General features: G+C 47.3%; 2 protein-coding genes across 2 annotated transcripts in view; one reads left to right on the top strand and one right to left on the bottom strand.

The window, feature by feature from the left end:
• Window positions 1–655: 655 nt before the first annotated feature.
• On the top strand, window positions 656–12,699 carry synpo2la (synaptopodin 2-like a; the record flags this gene model as incomplete). Its single annotated transcript, XM_084460897.1, has 4 exons — window positions 656–757; window positions 5,534–5,685; window positions 6,096–6,805; window positions 10,022–12,699. The coding sequence occupies 4 exons, from the start codon at window positions 656–658 to the stop codon at window positions 12,697–12,699; spliced, it is 3,642 nt and encodes a 1,213-aa protein (XP_084317023.1).
• Window positions 12,700–15,331: 2,632 nt separating this feature from the next.
• The window catches only part of entpd6 (ectonucleoside triphosphate diphosphohydrolase 6), a 19,129-nt gene continuing 11,442 nt past the window's right edge, over window positions 15,332–23,018 (bottom strand). Inside the window, exons 9-14 of the mRNA XM_084460951.1 lie at window positions 22,857–22,921; window positions 22,194–22,295; window positions 21,572–21,712; window positions 19,361–19,417; window positions 16,939–17,051; window positions 15,332–15,660 (exon numbers count right to left, since the gene is read on the bottom strand). Coding sequence (XP_084317077.1) covers window positions 15,577–15,660; window positions 16,939–17,051; window positions 19,361–19,417; window positions 21,572–21,712; window positions 22,194–22,295; window positions 22,857–22,921 — 562 coding nt within the window. The 3' untranslated portion in view covers window positions 15,332–15,576. The remainder of the gene's footprint in view (window positions 15,661–16,938; window positions 17,052–19,360; window positions 19,418–21,571; window positions 21,713–22,193; window positions 22,296–22,856; window positions 22,922–23,018) is intronic.

Raw genomic sequence — 23,018 nt, 5'->3', positions numbered from 1 at the left:
ATGGAGGGAGAGAGAGAGGGAGGGAGGGAGGGAGGGAGGGAGGGAGTGAGGGAGGGAAGGAGAGAGGGAGGGAGGGAGGGAGGGAGGGAGGGTGAGAGGGAGAGAGAGAGGGAGGGAGGGAGAGAAGGAGAGATGGAGGGAGGGAGGGAGAGAGGGAGGGAGTAAGAGAGGAAGGGAGAGAGGGAGGGAGGGAGGGTGAGAGGTAGGTATATTTTTGGAGGGGCCATCAACAGCCCCCTGACGGCACAGCGATATGAGTGACAGGACAAGTGTGCGGTCGGGCCCTCCCCTCTCCATTCCTCTGTAAGCAGACCCAGGCCTCTCTCTCCCTCTCTATTTCAGCTCCAACTCTTCCTGCAGCCATATCAGCGTTACCCTACTGAGGGGTGGCTGGCGTGTGGACTTGTATGTGTGTGTCGACTAAAGTGTGTGGGTACAAGGGTGTGTGTGTGTGTGTGTGTGTGCGTGTGTGTGCCAGAGTAGAGGGTCTGAGAGAAGTCGGCTCCGGGACAGTCTAGCAGAAGGAGAGCAGGACATAGCTCTCTGAGGGGGCCCCGTTAACCATGGAGCCAGCACGCTGAGGGCCCCCCAGAACAACAGACAACAGACAAACACGCGGGGAACAGTCAGACAGACCGCAACGGAAAACGCCAACATGGTGGCCGAGGAGGTGATCATCACGCTGGCCGGCGGGGCACCATGGGGCTTCCGTCTGCAGGGAGGCATCGAGCACCAGCGGCCGCTGCAGGTGGCCAAGGTAAGGCTGCTGGGAAAGGTGTGATGAGTCTGAAATGGAACCAGCCCTAGATAATACTTGTATGGTAAATGGTAAACGGACTGCACTTATATAGCGCTTTTCCACCTTAGCGGCACTCAAAGCGCTTTACAATGGCCTCTCATTCACCCATTCACACACACACTCACACACCAAAAGTATAGACTCTACAGGCAGCACTTGATGATCTCAGGAAAGCTAGTGGATATTCACACGCAGTTTCTGTGGTGAGGTAATACTGAGATGGCAAGATAATATTAGATGTGGAATCAGGTAGCATGATTGTGAAGGGGATTGAGGGTTAATGAATGTGTCCAGGATGAAGTATTGGCCAGTGTGGGTTGGGGTTAGGGTTAGGGTTGGTGGCTAGGCCGACCCCTGCGTTGAGTCATGCGTCTGTTCTGGAGACGCTCTCATGTGGGCACACCCTGATGACTTGTAGCGGTGTGAACTTTGACCTTCTTCAGCTCAACACCCTCTCACCTCAACACTTCTTTAAGATCCGTTTCTATCGTCTCCACTCTTCCTAGACTGTGTTAGTTGGACACTGTAGACGGCAGGTTTCCATTCAAAGCGTTCATTTCATGATGTGTGGGTTTCATACCGGAGCTTCTTTTTGCGTTGCCTAGAGAGCGAGACACAAAATGTCGACATGACGGCCAGTCATTCAATGCTTTCAAGATTCCTTTATTTGTCACATGTAATGTACGGTGTACAGTCACAGCGTTACCGTACGTGGAGAGCCATGTGAAGCGCAGCAGGTGTTAGACAGATTAAAGTTATTATCCATTTGCAGAAGGACGCAATTTAGCTCATATATGTAAATAGCATGCTCAATTTAGCTCATATATGTAAATAGCATGCTCGATTTAGCTCATATATGTAAATAGCTCAGTTCCTGTGGTCAAAACTCACGCCGGCGGTTAAGCGCTGTACCAGATGGGACCTGGTGACATTAATAGTGCGGAGGTTGGTGTGAAGAGAGGTGGAGACGTGGTTCTGTCACCTCGTCAGCTGCAGTATGCACCTCTCTCCATTAACCAGCCTCTGCTAATGGAGCTCCGGGATCTAATCTTTTCCCATGTGAATATCGGTCTTCTCTCTGACCATTATTTTAGTGTGTACAGTATGTGCACACACACCAACACACACACACACACACACACACACACACACACACACACACACAGCCATTGCATGTGTGTTGGGTGAGCAAAACTGCTTTTCAAAGTAGCTATTATGGGTTTTGTGGAGGCTCAGCGAGGGGGCGGGACAGAGGTGTGTCTAAGACTCAGACTACCATCATGCAACACGCTCACTGGTTTCTGCATCCGCTCTTATATTCAGCGGTTTGATACCCACTCACTTCCTGTATCCCCACGTGCAGCCTCAATAATATATAGCCTTCTAGAAAATCGTATTTTTTAAAAACTAGAATGTTCCAGATTTCAAAAAACGTCTATTATAGGCTACAGGTATCTATAGTACAGTAGCTTCATTTCAGTAGGCTACACTCAAATTTCACAGTGGTTACAGTACATCTATCTCCAAATTCCTCAAATTACTGCAGTTTATATTGCAGAATAAATCACGGTATTGCTGTCAGAGTCCTAAGTAGTGGTTTCCCCATATGTGGTTGTAGTGACAGGGGCAGTATGTGAACACAGGAAGCCGTTCACCTTTTGTCTCGGACAGCTGTGTCTGCGGTGTGGCGGCCCATCTAAAACTGTCTACGACCTTTGACCCCCCCCAGGAGGAGGGGGGCATAATGATGTTAGGCTCCCGGCTGCACCATGTGACCATGGCCCTGTACTACGAAACAGGATGGGTTAGCGCGATAACGTCAGGTTCAACCCTGGCTAGTCCGTGCTATGAAGGTGGACTACTTTTCTCCGTGTTATATCGCCATGGTAACTTATGCTGCCGAGCTAACCTGCTCCGGGGCAGGTTACGTTCCAGATTATGGATCAAAACGTATGAAGCGCTGCCCGCTGACCGATCAATTCACTTGGAAACTTGGCAAATGGACGTTGAGGTTCTATATGGAACTTCAGTGTGCGAATTAAACAATAATCTGCAGTGCGCGAACAGTGAGAGGTTCTTTTACAGTAAGAATACTTTTTACAAATCGACAAAACCCTCTTTAGCTTTCCCCGATATCATATGAAAAATATGCAGAATGAGCTGTTTGAGCCATATTTGGTTTGATTTTGGATATTCCAGTTGGATATTCGAGGTGAACTTCACTGACTCTTTGACACTTATTTCGCCGACTGTAGCCTACTCTACCGAAAGCCGGGGTCCCCAAATTCAAAGATGTAATATGAAATTGGACAAAATCAAAGGTGTAGGCCTACCTCGTGCAGCCAATGTCCCTGAACAACATGAGCCTGTTTTGGGGTCCTTAGTTCACATGGTCCCAGAGCTATTGAAAAGAAAAGATAAAAAATTTAGCGGAAAAGATCATATAAAATAATGTGAGATGAAATTGGAGAAAATGAAAAGTTTAGCGTACCTCATGCAGCATTTGTCCCTGAACAATTTGAGTCTATTTTGGTGTTTTTGGGTCACGTGGTACGACATATTGAAAATCAAAGATTTGAAAAAAATCATATAAAATGGTAATTTGTAGACGGCCCCTAACATTCACATTGCTTTGCTGAGAAGCCTGTCCTGAGGACCGTTGGGGTCCCGCTCTCAACCCCGGCTTTCGGTAGAGTACCGTCGGCGAAACAAGCTTCAAAGATTCGGTGAAGTTCACCTCGAATGTCCAACTGCAATATCCAACATCAAACCAACTTCACCTCACTGATTCCGCCATGTTTGTGATTTGGCCATATCGGCAATTATACAACGGTTAGTTCTGGTTCTTGATTCTGATTGGCTGGAAGCCGTGTTAAAATACTTTTTATACAACGGTTAGTTCTGGTTCTTGATTCTGATTGGCTGGAAGCCGTGTTAAAATACTTTATATACAACGGTTAGTTCTGGTTCTTGATTCTGATTGGCTGGAAGCCGTGTTAAAATACTTTGTAACACACACCTGGGACCGCATATCATTCCATTTTCAGTATTAACGCGCCTCCCATTTGATCCAATGCATTGTAGTTGTTGTTGTTGCTTGGCAACCCTTTTGTTAGGGGAACTATTTTGCTCGGCGGAATTGAGGGAATGATGCTTCGTTTTGAATAAATGATAATATTTTACATTGCTGTGTGTTTATTTTACACTAATAGCTGTAGTAACCGTTGTATAAAAGCAATAAACCACTCGAGGCCGTGTGTTATAGTGATTTTATAACAGCTAGGGGGCGTTGTTAGGAACGACTGGTCCAGGGGCCCATGGTGTTCTTGGGGCTCAGTTTGTGTGCACACACGTACAAGGTGATTGATCGACTGACTAATTTATGTCCCCATCAAGAAGCTGCACAATGTCACGGTCCCTTTGACAGGACTGACTGCGGACCTGCGATTTCATTAGCGGCCGTCCGATAAATGTCAGCCCAGAATATCTTTACACAGATTGATTGGCCTGAATCCCGAAGAGCCAGAAATCAACACAGATAGAGGGTTCTGGAAGCTGGAAAGAGCCTCCCCTCGCCTGGCAGAGCATGGGAGCGTCTGTGACACCGCAGGGCTGTCAGGACTCTGCTCTGTGCCAGCAGCAATCACAGCTCCATACAGGAACACCAGTCATGTTCTTATCACGGTTCTGTACAGGAACCCCAGTCATGTTCTTATCACGGTTCTGTACAGGAACCCCAGTCATGTTATCACAGTTCTAGACAGGAACACTGGTCATGTTTTTATTAGTTCTAGACAGGAACACTGGTCATGTTTTTATTGGTTCTAGACAGGAACACTGGTCATGTTTTTATTAGTTCTAGACAGGAACACTGGTCATGTTTTTATTGGTTCTAGACAGGAACACTGGTCGTGTTTTTATTGGTTCTAGACAGGAACACTGGTCATGTTTTTATTAGTTCTAGACAGGAACACTGGTCATGTTTTTATTATTTCTAGACAGGAACCCTGGTCATGTTTTTATTAGTTCTAGACAGGAACACTGGTCATGTTTTTATTGGTTCTAGACAGGAACACTGGTCATGTTTTTATTGGTTCTAGACAGGAACACTGGTCATGTTTTTATTAGTTCTAGACAGGAACACTGGTCATGTTTTTATTAGTTCTAGACAGGAACACTGGTCATGTTTTTATTAGTTCTAGACAGGAACACTGGTCATGTTTTTATTAGTTCTAGACAGGAACACTGGTCATGTTTTTCCTCTCTCTGGCTGAATGGAGATAGAAGGAAAGAAAGAAAGAAAAAGAAAGAAAGAAAGAAAGAAAGAAAGAAAGAAAGAAAGAAAGAAAGAAAGAAAGAAAGAAAGAAAGAAAGAAAGAAAGAAAGAAAGAAAGAAAGAAAGAAAGAAAGAAAGAAAGAAAGAAAGAAAGAAAGAAAGAAAGAAAGAAAGAAAGAAAGAAAGAAAGAAAGAAAGAAAGAAAGAAAGAAAGAAAGAAAGAAAGAAAGAAAGAAAGAAAGAAAGAAAGAAAGAAGGTGGGCTGTATGATTCTGGGTATTTAGGTGGGCTGTATGATTCTGGGTATTTAGGTGGGCTGAAGGATTCTGGGTATTTAGGTGGTGTCATACTAATTTCCACTATGACTATATACTGTACCCCTATGATTCCAACAGTGGTAAACTCAGCCTCAGAACTCCTGTGATATTGCTGTGCTCTGTCTCCCTCTGCTGGTGCAGGTGCGCAAGCGCAGCAAGGCGTGCAGAGCAGGTCTGCAGGAGGCTGACGAGCTGGTGTCCATCAACGAGGAGCCGTGCGGCGCTCTGTCCCACGCACAGGCCATGGCCCTCATCGACAGCTCCCCGGGGATGCTTCACATCCGGGTCAGGAGGTCAGAGACAGAACAAGTCAATACAATCCCCATCCATACCCCGTACTGTATGTCTGCATGTGTAGCGACCACAGGAGTTGTAAACGGGTGGATGGAAACTTCTCATTAAACGTGAAGTGCTGCTTGATCAGCAGTTGGCATCATGTGACAGTTTACAGAAGATACAGTATGGCCAAGACTGGTATAGAAAAGCTAGTGTGTGTGTGTGTGTGTGTGTGTGTGTGTGTGTGTGTGTGTGTGCGTGTGTGGAGGCTTTAGTTCCAGGTGTTATAGCAGAACTGAAACACAGCCCTTTACATGCCCAGCAGCTCACCAGGAGCTGATTGGTCCGTGTTAACTAGTTAACGTTGACGAGCTGTGACAGAAGCGCGAGCCGTCTAACGGCGGTGTTACCCCGTGTTCCCCCCCAGAGCTCCGACAGGCTTCCAGTCGGTGGTGCTGCTGACCCGAGCGCCGTCCCCACGCATCGACAAGGAGTACCGGGCTAACTTGCGCGCCATGTCGCCCTCCTCCCGGCCGCACCACCACAGCCACAGCCGCTCCTGCCTCCTCTCTCCCACGGGCCGCAGCGGCCTGACCTCCCCCCCGGGCAGCGAGGCGTACTACGGCGAGACGGACAGCGACGCCGACGTGGCGGCCCACGAGCGCCAGCGGCGGCAGAAGCGCCGCAGCCCCAGCAGCGCCGCCCCCGGGAAACCGCTCGGCCGCGCCTCCCCGGAGGGCGGCGAGACGTCGGAGATGAGCGGCTACGACAGCGCGCCGGACGCCCGCGTCTACCCGGGCGCGGCGAACGGCGGCGGCGGGGAGGGGCTTCCCGGAGTGGGCGTGGCCCGGCGGGAGGTGATCTACCAGCCGCCCGGGATGTGGTCGTCGCAGACCTCCACGGAGACCTCGTCCATCATCTCGTCGGCGGACGATCAGGGGCCCCCGGGCGGGGGGGCGGAGGAAGACAGCGGCTTCCAGGAGCCGACCAACGTGGCCCCACTGGTGTCCCCTGAGAGGGCAAAGGAGGCCATGATGCTGGCTTCACGCAGCCAACTGGTGCCGATGGTGGGGCCCGTGGGACAGCCAGTGGACGAGGAGCTGTCCACCACCTACGTGGACAAGGCAAAACAAGCTAGTGAGTATACTGACCACCAGTTTCTCCTCTCTAGGGCTGGGTATCGAGTCGAATTTCAAGAATGGATTCGATTCCGATTCACGAGGTTTGGAATGGATTATCACGATTCAATTCGATTAGATTAGATTCGATTCAATATCGATTCGGTTAGTGTTACTAAAACCAGTTTTTTTTTTAGCTGTAACCTTAATTACATGACTGCCAAGTTATGCAACACATCAATACTAGGGCTGGGTATCGATACTGATTTCCAAAAATGAATGAATGAATGAATCATTGAATGAATGAATGAACTATGCATTCCTTCATTTATTAATTCATTCATTAAATAAAAGATCGATTTTGGGATTCATGAATCGATTCTGAATCATTTGATTCAGAATCAATGAATCGATTTTTAAAACCCAGCCCTACTCTCCATATAACCCATCAGGAAACCCAAAGTACATTAAAGGTATAATATGTAGTAGGTGGATTATTTCCCCCATCTAGTGTCTAAAGATAAGAATTGCAACTACAGTACACAGCATATTGATTGCCAAAATGCCAGAGAATGAATGAAAGAATGTTTCTGTCATACTGTGATAAGATCTTCACTCCGAGAGGAACATAACGTTACACTAATCAGTAATCACAATCAAGTATTTCAGAGTGTCGTGTAATAAGTTACGTTAGATGCTGTAGTGTGGAGATAACGTTAGGTCTGGCTATGCAGATTCCAAGAAAGATAACGATAGCTAGTTAGCTAGCTTAGCGGGCTAGTAGAAAAGTAGCCATGTCACCATGCGACTTTATCCCATGAAACTCCATAAACTCCATCCAACGAGCAATATTTATCTGACTTTTGCTCCTTCTTCGGTCACTGAGCTTTTGAGATTTGTATCGCACGGTTCGGAGAAGCAGGACGACAAATCTCGACCATTTTACCAAACGTTTAGCTGAAAAGAGTGAGCGGAAGTGGACGGAAAAGCTGCCGTTTTATAGTCGCACACACACTTGATGCTAACCAACATCTATAATGCTGCTAATTCATGGAAGTATAACGTTAGCTGGCTACTGCTAATCTCACAGTGGTGAAGCTAGAATAGTACCTGGCAACCCAGCGCGCAGTACCAACGCTGTAATACTATTGGCTGGTATGATATGAACATTGTCATTGTCGGGCCGTCAAAATTTCATAACCAGAAAGTACATTTCCTGGAGAAAATGTGAGGTGGGCTAGCTGCTGTATGTAACAGCTACTGCTAGTAGTACTACGGACTGGGCAATCTCCATGCACCCACCGGCGAAGACCATGCGTCTCTAGCCCACTCAGGGGCTGAATTGTGGGGTCCGTGGCGTGGACAGTGGCGTGGTGTCAAGACGCCCCCTCGGGTCAGAGCTGGTCGAGGACAGTGTACCCCTCTCCGGGCCACCTACCCGCCCGCACCGGTGAAGACCGTGTGTCTCTAGCCCTCTCAAGGGCTGTGTTGTGAGGTCCGTGGCGTGGATAGTGGCGTGGTGGCGAGACTCCGCCCCCTTGGGTCAGAGCTGGTCGTGGACAGTGTAGGCTGTGTGTCTCTAGCCACCTCAGAGGCTGTGTTGTGAAGTCCGTGGCGTATCTTACAGATTTCAACGTACGGCACATCATTTGACAGCTTACAATTGACACTTTCATAATCTGTAAAAACTGAAAACATTGCTCTACATCAGGACCAAACCTCCAGTGGTGGTCACATTTGTGTCCGGCCTGGAAAACCCAAGCATGGGTGGTTCGTTCACAGACAACAGGCATCCCTAATGTCAGAATATGTGTGTCCAAGCCCCTTTAAGAGACCAGATCATTCCCACATAGCCCATAACTCTATATTTACCCTGGTTCAGTGGTGTGCTAACCCAAGCTCTGGCTCTGGACGCTGGGAACGGCATCTACAGCTGCTATACGTATCAAATAGCAGAGACCACCCCCCCAGACACACACACACACATACTTTCCCTCTCTCTGGCCCTGTGGCTCTACGTGTGAGTGTGTGTGTGTGTGTGTGTGTGTGTGTGTGTGTGTGTGTGTGTGTGTGCCCGTCCTTCTCCTGCACTGAGCCTCTCATGACATCTTCTGAACCGCCCACCGGGTCAAATTTGACTCAAATAAACGAAATTCCGTTTCCGATCTTGTTCAGTTCTGCACAGAAAATGGCATACATGCTAACAAGGTCATACTATCTGAATAGTAGTCAATTATTAATTATATTATTAGATTAATTATTCAAAATATGACACCATTCCAAAATACAGATACAGATCACATAGACATACATATAGGAGGACTACAGCAGTATTTAGTGTGACCAGGTGTCAAAGCTAAAAGGCGTGTGAGGTACGATGTGGGGTTGAGACCTGGTCTGGCAGCTGAACGTCTGTTTGGGGATCAGACCTGACTTGAGAGGGGCGCTCTGGAGATAGGGCTCCGTCTTACGGACATTTCTAAGATGCCCGTTAATCAGGAACACGTTTTTTCCGATGAGGCTTGTATAACAAGCAGGGATAAAACTGTTAACTTTGACTTTGTGAGTGCACCATAAGGAGGGTGGGGGTTGTAGTTCTACATATTTGGCTAATAGAATTAGCCCTCATGCTAATCCATTCAAATGCATAGCAAGTTAAACGCTATGCTAACATGCTGATGGGGGCTCATCTACATCATAGAACCTTCTGGTAGCGTATTAGCATTTTAGCATAGCATTTTGGTTGTTCTGGTGTAATTCGAGGAACTTTAACCAAAGATAATGTGATAAGACTCGCAAGCCTGGCAGTTTTTAGGAAGTGCTCTGCTAGCAGGTTAAAAGATGGTCTTGTTAACGACACCCCGGACTGTTTTTAGCACCTGACATCATGCTACTCATGCCATTTAAAGCCTATATTTTCTTCTTCATCACCAGGAGGGGGAATAAATATTTCTGTGGCCATCCATGCCCGATATGTAGAAAACTATAAAATTATTTGTAATTTTATTGTTGGGGACAATTCTCCTCCAATTCTATCAATAGAGATAATTAGAAATTCCATTTGAAAGGTGATGTTTGTATTTCTAAATTTTTTGACTTTTTTTTTACTAAATTTTTGACTAAATTTCCTACACTGACTGAACTGAAACAGAACTGGTCCCAGCCCTGTTATCCATATATGCATTCCTTCATACCCTGATTGGCCAGTCTAAAACCCGCCCTCTCGCCCCTGCAGAGCTGAACCGGGGCGACACCCTCCAGGACAAGCAGGTGAAGGAGGCCAGGACCAAGTGTCGCACCATCGCCTCCCTCCTGACCGACGCGCCCAACCCCCACTCCAAGGGCGTGCTGATGTTCAAGAAGCGTCGCCAGCGCTCCAAGAAGTACACCCTGACCAGTTTCGGCAGCGTGGACGAGGACCTGCAGCAGGACTCCCAGGAGGAGGATGGCATTTTTCCGGGAAGCGAGTCCGAGTTCGACGAAGACGGCTTCTCGGCCGCTCCCGACCCGACCTGGGACAGCGACTACCTGGACATACTGGAGAAGAGGGCGGCGGCGGCCGGCGGTGGGCGAGGGGACGGGGGGGAGGACGCACCCAGCCCGGGGTTGAGCGACACCACCGGCAAGGGGGCGCAGCTGTTCGAGCAGCAGAGGAAGAGGGCGGCGGCGCACGCCAGGAAAGTGGAGGCTGCGCAGCCTCAGGTCCCGCCCCAGCCGCAGCCCCAGAACCAATCGCACGTCACGGAGCAGCCTCAGCTGTATCTACAGAGCCAATCGCAGCCAGAGGCACAACCGCTGCAGATGCAACCTAACGCCCAGCCTCAACCGACGATGCCTCCGCCCCCTGCCGCCTTCCAGGAAGAGTTCTGGCCAGTGGCTTCGCCTCCAGACATGGCCGCTTTTTCCAACGGAGAGGTAGCCTACTCTGGCGTTAGCACAGCTAGCATGGCAATGTCAAAACCGGCCACTTCCTCCGTGAGCATCCTGAGCTCCGTCCCAGCTCCATCCCAGACGCCTCTACCAGAACTCGCCTCCAGCTCTGTGCTCAACAGAACCGCCCGACCCTTCGCCCCCGGGTTCGTCTCCAACCGCTCCGCCACCGCCCCCGTGGTGTTCCGGCCCGCCGTCGCCAAGAAGCCGCAGCGCCCGGCCACCTCGGCGTCCATCGTTCAGCCTCCATTCTCCTACTCTTCTTCAGACCTGACCGCTAACGCGCCTATGTTCACCTCCTCCATCTTCTCCCCCGCGTCCTCGGAGTCCGGCGGTCCCTTCTCCGCCACCCCTTACCTCCCGGCGTTCGCCACCCACGCGGAGATCACGCAGCAGGCCGCCCAGCCCATGACCACCTCGCCGCACCTTCCGGTTCTTTCTGCTATGTCTTCGGCCCAAAGGGCGCCCGTGCCCCAAGCGCCGGTCTCAGCCCCTATGCCTCAAATGCCAGTTGCAGCTGCCCAAATACCCCAAGCCCCCCAAGTGTCCATGGCCTCCATGCCTCCTGCCCCGGCTACATTTGCCAAACAGCCTCCGATGTCAGTTGCACAACCACCGATGTCAGCAGCTCCGGCACCCATGACTCCAGCGTCTGCGGTCTACTACCCCGCCCCCACCGCGGCCCCGACACCTCTCCCCGGCACCCCCATGTCTCCCCCCGGTGGTCGGACCGGCATCCTGCAGGACGCCCGGCGTCGCAGCGGCGCCAGGCCCATGTTCCGCACCCCCGAGGACAAGAAGAACTCGCCCAACCCCGAGCTGCTCAACATGGTGCAGAACCTGGACGAGCGGCCGCGGCGCGCCCACGGGTGGCCGCCCTCCGAGGCGGCGGGCGGCGAGGACGGCGAGGAGGACGTCAGGGGCGGCGAGATGGCGGACCGGGGCAGGCTGGCGCCTCCTGTGGCGCCGAAACCCAGGGTGATCCACGAGGCGCCCCAGATCCCGAGGGCCGAGGGCAAGGGGGCTCAGCTGTTCGCTCGCCGGCAGAGTCGCATGGACCAGTACGTGGTGGACACCCCCCCCGAGACACCCTTCCAGCAGGAGCTGCACCACCCCGGAGTCCTGCACTTTGATCCCTCCACCAACGCGTCCCTCCCCAACCAGTGGAAGTACACCCCCAACATCAGAGCGCCCCCTCCCATTGGCTACAACCCTCTCCTGGCTCCGACCTGCCCCATGGGGCCACAGAGAGATACCGGCAGGTTTGACAGGTGCAGAGGGGGAGTGGGCTCGCAGAAGGAGGGCATCAAAGCTGTGGATGTCATGAGAAGGCAGCCCTACCAGCTCAACTCCGCCATGTTTAGCTATGGAGGCAGCGTCGCCAACCTGTCGGCCATGCCCTCCTACCAGGCCCAGCGGCAGCAGCAGCACGGCGGGTACACCATGATGGGCAGCTCTTTAACCCCGCCCAAGCAGATCCCCATCAAGGCAGCCCGCGTGTACGAGATCAAGCGCTTCTCCACGCCTACGCCCATGTCGGCGCCGACGCTGGCCACTAAAGTCATCGCGCCGCGTTCCGCCACCACGCTCGGCGAACGCATGGTGCGCTCCGACATGACCTCCCCCGACCCAATCTCCCCAACCCCTGCTCCCGCCTTTGCCCCCACCTTTACCCCTTTCTCTGCTCCCACACCAACCACCGGCCTTCCCAGCCTGCCGAAATTATCCGCCACACCTATCCCCAACTCCGCCCCCATGCCACACCCTGTCCCCTACCCCGGGGTGTCCTACCCTGGCGCGTCCTACACCGGGGCGTCCTACACAGGGCTCCAGGCGGCCAAGCAGTTCCAGAGCGCCCCGGAGCTGAGCATCATGGCTAATCTCCCTCCCCTGAGGCCCCCCACCATCCAGGGGCCAAAACCCCGATTCATCGCTACCAAGTCGGGTATCAAGCCCCACGTGTGGAGGCCAGGAGCCATGTGAGCAGGGCTGGGAGACCCTGTTTGGCATCGAGTGCCCCCCCCCTCGACATCCTACCCCCCACATCTAAAGTGATATAACGCATACGAAAAAATACTCACTTTTAATGTAATACTTTGATTGTAATGATTTGAAACCCTAACTAAAATGTATGGCTGATTTGTGTATGTGTGTTTTTCATTTATCCGATTCAAACGCTTTCAATCGTGCAAAGCTGAAATTACTAACATAGGCTACAGTTGCGCAATCGGAATATTGACGTGGAGTTTTATCACTTACAGTATATACAGTAGTGTATACACTGTACACTGCACATATAAGTAGTATATGCACTACACTGTACAGTATGCCTGTCCTGGGGGAGGCTTGTGTAAGGCTTATCTTTCGACAGAGTCAGCATTATTCTTTGAAACTTGAAATGTTGATGTGTAGGATATCTGGTATGAATGGTGGGGATCGTTTCAGAGTTTTGACCGTCATACGAGCGCAGGGGGAGGGCCGTCGACCACCCTTCTGGTGGGGGGGTGTCAGGCCAACGGAGAGGGGAGGCGGAGGACAACCCATTCGGCTTACTTACCCTCAAATGGAGCGTCAACTTCATGAGGATACGACACAGTTTGATGTGACGCGTAACGAAGAGTTTGTTCTTATGTTGGTGATTGGTCAGGGCGTGGTCAGTTTGGTATGAGTAACGTGTATGACTTCCAGGTATTAATAAAAGATATGGAAGCGTACAGGTGGCGTATAGCCAACAACAAGGTCTTCATCTAAGGGTCAGTGGTATGGTCTCCTGTCCCCAGAGCAAAGGCTGTTTTGGTGGGTCCAGAGTGGACAGCTGCCCTGCCTCTATTTGTGGCGTTGAAGAGTAGACGGCCAATCAGGGATGAGCATGGCCCGTCCACGACCCTGCCGTCCCCGGCGTCCAGTCTGACCTTTCTGGATGTCTGGCGTACTCCCCATGTCACTCCCCCATGTTGTATTAAAACTAATGACACTTATGAGGCACTGGTGTGTATTTTTTTCTTTGATGTGAATGGATGTGATTTGTCATGTGCGGCCGAAGGCAGAGTTACTGTAATGGCTAAAGACAGAAGTTAGGCTGTGGACAGGGAATGTGCAGTGGACAATGTGTCCCCTGTCAAAAGATTTATGAGAGGTTCCGCTAGGAACCAAGATGAAAGGTCTACACTGGCGTGTTTGGTGCTGTGCCATTACGCGAGGTAGAGGGGGGGAGGAAATAAACGCAATAAGGTGCCATGAAAGTGAGACTTCTGATTGGACACTGGTCAATGAATTCCCACAGCCAACGGAAATGAGTAGAAAGTGACGGGAAAGGAAAAACTGGGTTCAGATGCCGGGAGAGGGAGAGGGAGGAGATACAGACACAGGAAATCCACGATGCTGGTGTCTCTATGCACTACAGAGACTGGACAACGCATGAATGACCTGGAGGAAATTAGAAGGATGGCCGAGAACCTAGCCAGGAATGGAATCACAAATGTTCAGTTTCTTAACCTGCTAATGAACAAAAGAAACAAAACGAACAACAAATAGAAATGCTTTAGGTTAAGATCCATTCACTGACACGGTACATGACTTACCTGCTTGATACAATGGCTGTTACTTTTGTTGTATTGTAATTTATTAATATAATCGAACATAATTGAAGCTACTGTATGTGTTTCTATGCGATTTAAGTTGCTAAAATATGTTATACAATATGTTGTGCATATAGGTGTAGGTGTGAACGTATAACTGTTCCTGGATGTAGCTAGTTAAAAGCATGGGTCAAAAAATGTTTTAATTGTGAAGCTGCATTAAAACAGGATAGGAAGAGGTTTTTACTGACTGAGACGCTTGTGAGGAATAAAAATAGACCGGAAAACTCACCAGTTGTCTGAGGTCTCATTGGATACAGCCCCTGTTGAGGAAAAGGCTAAATCTGAACACGTTTTATTTGGAACAGTGTGGATAATGATACAGATACGCCCCCTTCTTTAAACACATAGTGTTAGGGTTTGGGGGTGGAGGTAGGACCCATGATGCAGGACAGAGGCAGACGGTGCAGTTTCAAGGTCTAATGTCCAAAAAGGTCCAAATAAACAGGAACATGGGGAGGAAGACAGTAACATGAACAACAGAGACCAGGAGATACACGAGGGCTTAGAGACACTGGGAGAACACACTGCACTGACCTCCGGACAATCTCTATGCACCCCCCAGTGAAGACCGTGTGTCTCTAGCTCCGGGGCCGAGCAGTAGCTGTGGAGGTGTTGTATTTAAGTTGAGGTGAGAAGCAGTAGCAGTGAAAAGCAGTAGTTGTTTGTTATAAGTGCTGCTTTTACTACACTCAACAAGGAACACAGTCTATCTAAGCCTGTTGCCGCCCTCCAGTGGCCAAAAACGGTAAATGCAGTCTATCTGCCTCTTGTGGTAGCAACATGGAACTGCAGGTCAACAACGGGACGGAGGAAGCCAGCGAGTGAGGGATGATAATGAACAGTAAACAAATCAGTCACGTTTAAGCTTTATTTTATATTTAAAATTTTATTTTGTTTCTACTCATGCTTCTTCAAAACTACACCAGTACCGCGATTACTTAATACAAAAACACATTCCTTCAACAGTACAAAACAATCCCATCTGCCATGTAAACACTCCACCTGCCATGTAAAAACGGTAAATAACAAACTAACATACTAATAAACCTGGCGTCAACAAGTACAATCACTGAGGACGTGTTCCCGGAGCATAATGAGCTGTGTGGACACACCGGCACATAACGGAAGTGTTCAGCTACACACTGTCATGGTGGTAGTGTTCAGCTACACACTGTCATGGTGGTAGAGTTCAGAGGCGGAGGTTGTGCTTTGGGGCAGATCACTGTCCGCTGAGGGTCTGGAGGTAATGGAATGTGGCCCCCAGCGCCCAGCTGGTCTCCACGTTATCAATCGTCCTGGCGAGCTGCAGGCGGAGAAGAGCAGGACGTTACAGACGACACAGAGAATGTGACGTTACACACACACAGATAGGCCTTTTCCACCAAGAGGGAACCGGTTCGCGAAGCTAATTTTGAATGGTTCCGAGCATTTCGACCGAAAATAAATGAGTTCGGGAACCTGAAAGCTGGTTTTGAACCGGCACCACAAAATAGTTTTTCAGTGCGAACCGTGACGACATCACGGGCGTGGGCTGACGTACAACGGTTCGGCTCAAAGCTGGTCGAAACGCGGGGCCTTTCTCTGGACAGAACCAAGGTGAAACGAAACGAACCGGTTCACGAACCAGAGTTCTTTTGGTGGAAAAGGGCTAAGAGAAGAACAGGACATTACAGACACACAGAGAATGTGACATCACAGACACCGAGAATAGCAGGACATTACAGAGACGGCGTGTTCAGGCAAGTAAACTGATACTACCTCAGTCCACACCTCACTCAAAGTGATTAATAATAATGAGCTCTCCCCTTGAATACTTAATAATAATAATAATAATAATAATAATGAGCTCTCATCTTGAATACTTAATAATAATAATAATAATACTGAGCTCTCATCTTGAATACTTTATGTTAATAATAATAATAATAATAATGAGCTCTCCCCTTGAATACTGTATGTTAATAATAATAATAATAATAATACTGAGCTCTCATCTTGAATACTTAATAATAATAATAATAATAATACTGAGCTCTCATCTTGAATACTTTATGTTAATAATAATAATAATAATACTGAGCTCTCATCTTGAATACTTAATAATAATAATAATAATAATGAGCTCTCACCTTGAATACTTTATGTTAATAATAATAATAATACTGAGCTCTCATCTTGAATACTTTGTTAATAATAATAATAATAATACTGAGCTCTCATCTTTAATACTTAATAATAATAATAATAATAATAATGAGCTCTCACCTTGAATACTTAATAATAATAATAATAACAATAATAATAATAATGAGCTCTCACCTTGAATAATTTATGTTAATAATAATAATTCTGAGCTCTCATCTTGAATACTTAATAATAATAATAATAATAATAATGAGCTCTCACCTTGAATACTTAATAACAATAATAATAATAATGAGCTCTCACCTTGAATACTTTGTTAATAATAAAAATAATACTGAGCTCTCATCTTGAATACTTAATAATAATAATAATAATAATAATAATAATAATAATAATAATAATAATGATAATGATAATAATAATACTAATCTCTCACCTTGAATAGTTTCTCTTTGGGAAAGCCCATCTCCTGCAGCAGGGTGGAGATGTAGGTGAGATCCAGACAGAGGAAGGGCTTCTCTCCTGGACTGGCTTCCATCTGACTGCAGACTAGAGGAAACATCAGGTCTTTACTGCTGGGAGTTACCATGAAAACACACTATTCTAATGCAGACTAGAGGAAACATCAGGTCTTTACTGCTGGGAGTTACCATGAAAACACACTATTCTAATGCAGACTAGAGGAAACATCAGGTCTTTACTGCTGGGAGTTACCATGAAAACACACTATTCTAACGCAGACTAGAGGAAACATGAGGTCTTTACTGCTGGGAGTTACCATGAAAACACACTATTCTAATGTAGACTAGAGGAAACATGAGGTCTTTACTGCTGGGAGTTACCATGAAAACACACTATTCTAATGCAGACTAGAGGAAACATGAGGTCTTTACTGCTGGGAGTTACCATGAAAACACACTATTCTAATGACTAGAGGAAACATCAGGTCTTTACTGGGAGTTACCATGAAAACACACTATTCTAATGACTAGAGGAAACATCAGGTCTTTACTGGGAGTTACCATGAAAACACACTATTCTAATGACTAGAGGAAACATGAGGTCTTTACTGCTGGGAGTTACCATGAAAACACACTATTCTAACGCAGACTAGAGGAAACATGAGGTCTTTACTGCTGGGAGTTACCATGAAAACACACTATTCTAACGCAGACTAGAGGAAACATCAGGTCTTTACTGCTGGGAGTTACCATGAAAACACACTATTCTAACGCAGACTAGAGGAAACATAAGGTCTTTACTGCTGGGAGTTACCATGAAAACACACTATTCTAACGCAGACTAGAGGAAACATCAGGTCTTTACTGCTGGGAGTTACCATGAAAACACACTATTCTAATGCAGACTAGAGGAAACATGAGGTCTTTACTGCTGGGAGTTACCATGAAAACACACTATTCTAACGCAGACTAGGGGAAACATTAGGTCTTTACTGCTGGGAGTTACCATGAAAACACACTATTCTAACGCAGACTAGAGGAAACATGAGGTCTTTACTGCTGGGAGTTACCATGAAAACACACTATTCTAATGCAGACTAGAGGAAACATGAGGTCTTTACTGCTGGGAGTTACCATGAAAACACACTATTCTAACGCAGACTAGAGGAAACATGAGGTCTTTACTGCTGGGAGTTACCATGAAAACACACTATTCTAACGCAGACTAGAGGAAACATTAGGTCTTTACTGCTGGGAGTTACCATGAAAACACACTATTCTAATGCAGACTAGAGGAAACATGAGGTCTTTACTGCTGGGAGTTACCATGAAAACACACTATTCTAACGCAGACTAGAGGAAACATGAGGTCTTTACTGCTGGGAGTTACCATGAAAACACACTATTCTAATGCAGACTAGAGGAAACATGAGGTCTTTACTGCTGGGAGTTACCATGAAAACACACTATTCTAATGCAGACTAGAGGAAACATCAGGTCTTTACTGCTGGGAGTTACCATGAAAACACACTATTCTAATGCAGACTAGAGGAAACATCAGGTCTTTACTGCTGGGAGTTACCATGAAAACACACTATTCTAACGCAGACTAGAGGAAACATCAGGTCTTTACTGCTGGGAGTTACCATGAAAACACACTATTCTAATGTAGACTAGAGGAAACATGAGGTCTTTACTGCTGGGAGTTACCATGAAAACACACTATTCTAACGCAGACTAGAGGAAACATGAGGTCTTTACTGCTGGGAGTTACCATGAAAACACACTATTCTAATGCAGACTAGGGGAAACATGAGGTCTTTACTGCTGGGAGTTACCATGAAAACACACTATTCTAACGCAGACTAGAGGAAACATGAGGTCTTTACTGCTGGGAGTTACCATGAAAACACACTATTCTAACGCAGACTAGAGGAAACATCAGGTCTTTACTGCTGGGAGTTACCATGAAAACACACTATTCTAACGCAGACTAGAGGAAACATGAGGTCTTTACTGCTGGGAGTTACTATGAAAACACACTATTCTAATGAGACTAGAGGAAACATCAGGTCTTTACTGCTGGGAGTTACCATGAAAACACACTATTCTAACGCAGACTAGAGGAAACATCAGGTCTTTACTGCTGGGAGTTACCATGAAAACACACTATTCTAATGGATGAGGACAACGAGATAACTTGGACATTAATGTAATAGTGCTAATAGGATGAGTTGGTACTTTGCACCATGCCAATCAGTCACAGTCTCTCAGTCTCTCTCTCACACACACTCTCTCTCACACACACACACACACACACACACACACACACACACACACACACACACACACACACACACACACACACACACACACACACACACGATGAGAGCTCACCTCTTTTGGCACCAGCTATGTAGTCGCTGACTGTTATGGTTCCACCTGTAGTCTCGTCTACATCAGAGGACAGAAATACGCCAGTCAACTTCCGTCATCATATTGTTTTAAAATCAGGAGAGAAATAAAGCAATCAACTTCAGTTATCATTTTGTACTAAAATCAGCTTCAGTTATCATTTTGTACTAAAATCTGCTTCAGTTATCATTTTGTACTAAAATCAGCTTCAATTATAATTTTGTACTAAAATCAGCTTCAGTTATCATTTTGTACTAAAATCAACTTCAGTTATTATATTGTGTTGAGTCATACATATTACGTCAGAATGACAAATTACTCTTACTACATCATCAAACAGACTGCCAGGGTTCCTACCTATAGATCTCTTATCCACTTCTGTCATAGTAATGAGAAGACTAGCAGGTCTACCTATAGATCCCTTATCTGCTCTGTCATAGTAATGAGAAGACTAGCAGGTCCTATAGATCCCTTATCCACTGCTCTGTCATAGTAATGAGAAGACTAGCAGGTCTACCTATAGATCCCTTATCCACTGCTCTGTCATAGTAATGAAGACTAGCAGGTCCTATAGATCCCTTATCCACTGCTCTGTCATAGTAATGAGAAGACTAGCAGGTCTACCTATAGATCCCTTATCCACTGCTCTGTCATAGTAATGAGGAGACTAGCAGGTTACCTATAGATCCCTTATCCACTGCTCTGTCGTAGTAATGAGAAGACTAGCAGGTCTACCTATAGATCCCTTATCCACTGCTCTGTCATAGTAATGAGAAGACTAGCAGGTCTACCTATAGATCCCTTATCCACTGCTCTGTCATAGTAATGAGGAGACTAGCAGGTACCTATAGATCCCTTATCCACTGCTCTGTCATAGTAATGAGAAGACTAGCAGGTCCTATAGATCCCTTATCCACTGCTCTGTCATAGTAATGAAGACTAGCAGGTACCTATAGATCCCTCATCCACTGCTCTGTCATAGTAATGAAGACTAGCAGGTCCACCTATAGATCCCTTATCCACTGCTCTGTCATAGTAATGAGAAGACTAGCAGGTCCTATAGATCCCTTATCCACTGCTCTGTCATAGTAATGAGAAGACTAGCAGGTCTACCTATAGATCCCTTATCCACTGCTCTGTCATAGTAATGAGAAGACTAGCAGGTCTACCTATAGATCCCTTATCCACTGCTCTGTCATAGTAATGAGAAGACTAGCAGGTACCTATAGATCCCTTATCCACTGCTCTGTCATAGTAATGAGAAGACTAGCAGGTCCTATAGATCCCTTATCCACTGCTCTGTCATAGTAATGAGGAGACTAGCAGGTTACCTATAGATCCCTTATCCACTGCTCTGTCATAGTAATGAGAAGACTAGCAGGTCCTATAGATCCCTTATCCACTGCTCTGTCATAGTAATGAAGACTAGCAGGTACCTATAGATCCCTTATCCACTGCTCTGTCATAGTAATGAGAAGACTAGCAGGTCCTATAGATCCCTTATCTGCTCTGTCATAGTAATGAGAAGACTAGCAGGTTACCTATAGATCCCTTATCCACTGCTCTGTCATAGTAATGAGAAGACTAGCAGGTCTACCTATAGATCCCTTATCCACTGCTCTGTCATAGTAATGAGAAGACTAGCAGGTCTACCTATAGATCCCTCATCCACTGCTCTGTCATAGTAATGAAGACTAGCAGGTCTACCTATAGATCCCTTATCCACTGCTCTGTCATAGTAATGAAGACTAGCAGGTCTACCTATCGCTCCCTTATCCACTGCTCTGTCATAGTAATGAGAAGACTAGCAGGTCTACCTATAGATCCCTTATCTGCTCTGTCATAGTAATGAGAAGACTAGCAGGTCTACCTATAGATCCCTTATCTGCTCTGTCATAGTAATGAGAAGACTAGCAGGTCTACCTATAGATCCCTTATCCACTGCTCTGTCGTAGTAATGAGAAGACTAGCAGGTCCTATAGATCCCTTATCTGCTCTGTCATAGTAATGAGAAGACTAGCAGGTCTACCTACAGCTCCCAGGTCAGCTGCTCTGTCATAGTAATGAGAAGACTAGCAGGTACCTATAGATCCCAGGTCAGCTGCTCTGTCATAGTAATGAAGACTAGCAGGTCTACCTATAGATCCCTTATCCACTGCTCTGTCATAGTAATGAGGAGACTAGCAGGTCTACCTATAGCTCCCAGGTCCGCTGCTCTGTCGTAGTAATATGAGAAGGCGTAGAAGCTCATGTCCTTGGCCTCCGCCGCCTTCTTCACCTTCCCAAACAGCACCTTCTCCACCTTCTTCATACAGGACTCGTACAGAGGCTCGCCTAACACAACAACAACAACATCAACAAACATAAACACTCCGGACTGGTTTGGACACCCCATGACTTCAGGTGGAAGAGTAAGATCAGATTTGTGAGAATAAGTCACACACAGCGCCGTAAATCAAGGCTATGAATTAAATGGTGAATTGACTGCACTTATATAGCGCTTTTCCACCTTAGCGGCACTCAAAGTGCTTTACAATGGCCTCTCATTCACCCATTCACACACACATTCACACACCAATGGCGGTAGCTGCCATGCAAGGTGCTAACCTGCTCATTGGGAGCAATTTGGGGTTAGGTGTCTTGCTCAAGGACACTTCGACATGTGGACAGTCGGAGCTGGGATTCGAACCGCTGACCCTTCGATCACTGAACGACCCGCTCTACCAACTGAGCTACAGCCGCCCATTAAGGGCTGTACTGTGAGTCAAGGCTCACCCACTGATATTCATATTCAAGGGACTTTCAGAGTCTTTACCTGCTTTCTGTCCCTTCAGTGTGTACAGGACGTCTGCGTGGTCCCACTCGCCTGAGAAGCCTGGCGCCAGACAGGGGCTCACCAGCTCATGGCTGCCCTCTACTGTTCAAACCAGAGAACACAAAGAATGTACTCTTCAGTATTTTGGCAGTAATGCGTGGTAGATGACAACTACAAACCACAAATCATAAGAAACTCTGTAGCTCTGAGATGCACTTAAATACAGTAATACAGTTATAGTACTTAGTACAGTAATAGTACAGTAATTAGTAATACAACACTAGTACAAGCTTGTAATATTATGGCACTCAAATAGGATATTATTCTTCAATATCAGGAGGAAACTCATGCAGACCCACCTAAAATACACAGAGGGCAGACTGAGAATAAACGCATTATACAACAAAACAGCATAAACAAATAAACCCGATTAGAATCCCAAGTGTATCAAATGTGAGGCGCTGTGAGGGACTGGCTCTAGGACCCGGGGGGGCTGACAGCTGCTCTTAAAGCCAGGCATCGACTAAGTCAGAGCAACAGCTCACATGCAAGGAATTAATCTTGGTCTGTGTTATTAAAAGATTAGATAATGGCTTATTTATCGGGTCGGGGGAAGGTCTATAAAAAAGGGCAAAGATGAAAGCAAATTGAAAAACCACATACAAGGCTGTCCCTCCATGCCTCCCAGGATGGCCAGCCTGGCGGACATCAAACCCAGGCCGAGGTAGCTGTGTGAGGGAGACAGCGCGGTCAGGCGTGGATGAGGGAGGGATGACAGTCAGGCGCGGATGAGGGGCGAGGTGTGAGAGGTGTGCGTAGCGAGGG

Source organism: Borostomias antarcticus (genome assembly GCF_949987555.1).
Source record: "Borostomias antarcticus genome assembly, chromosome: 34".
Taxonomy (NCBI): Eukaryota; Metazoa; Chordata; class Actinopteri; order Stomiiformes; family Stomiidae; genus Borostomias; species Borostomias antarcticus.
The sequence above is the reverse complement of the archived record's forward strand: the minus strand, read 5'-3'. Positions and strand labels throughout refer to the sequence as shown.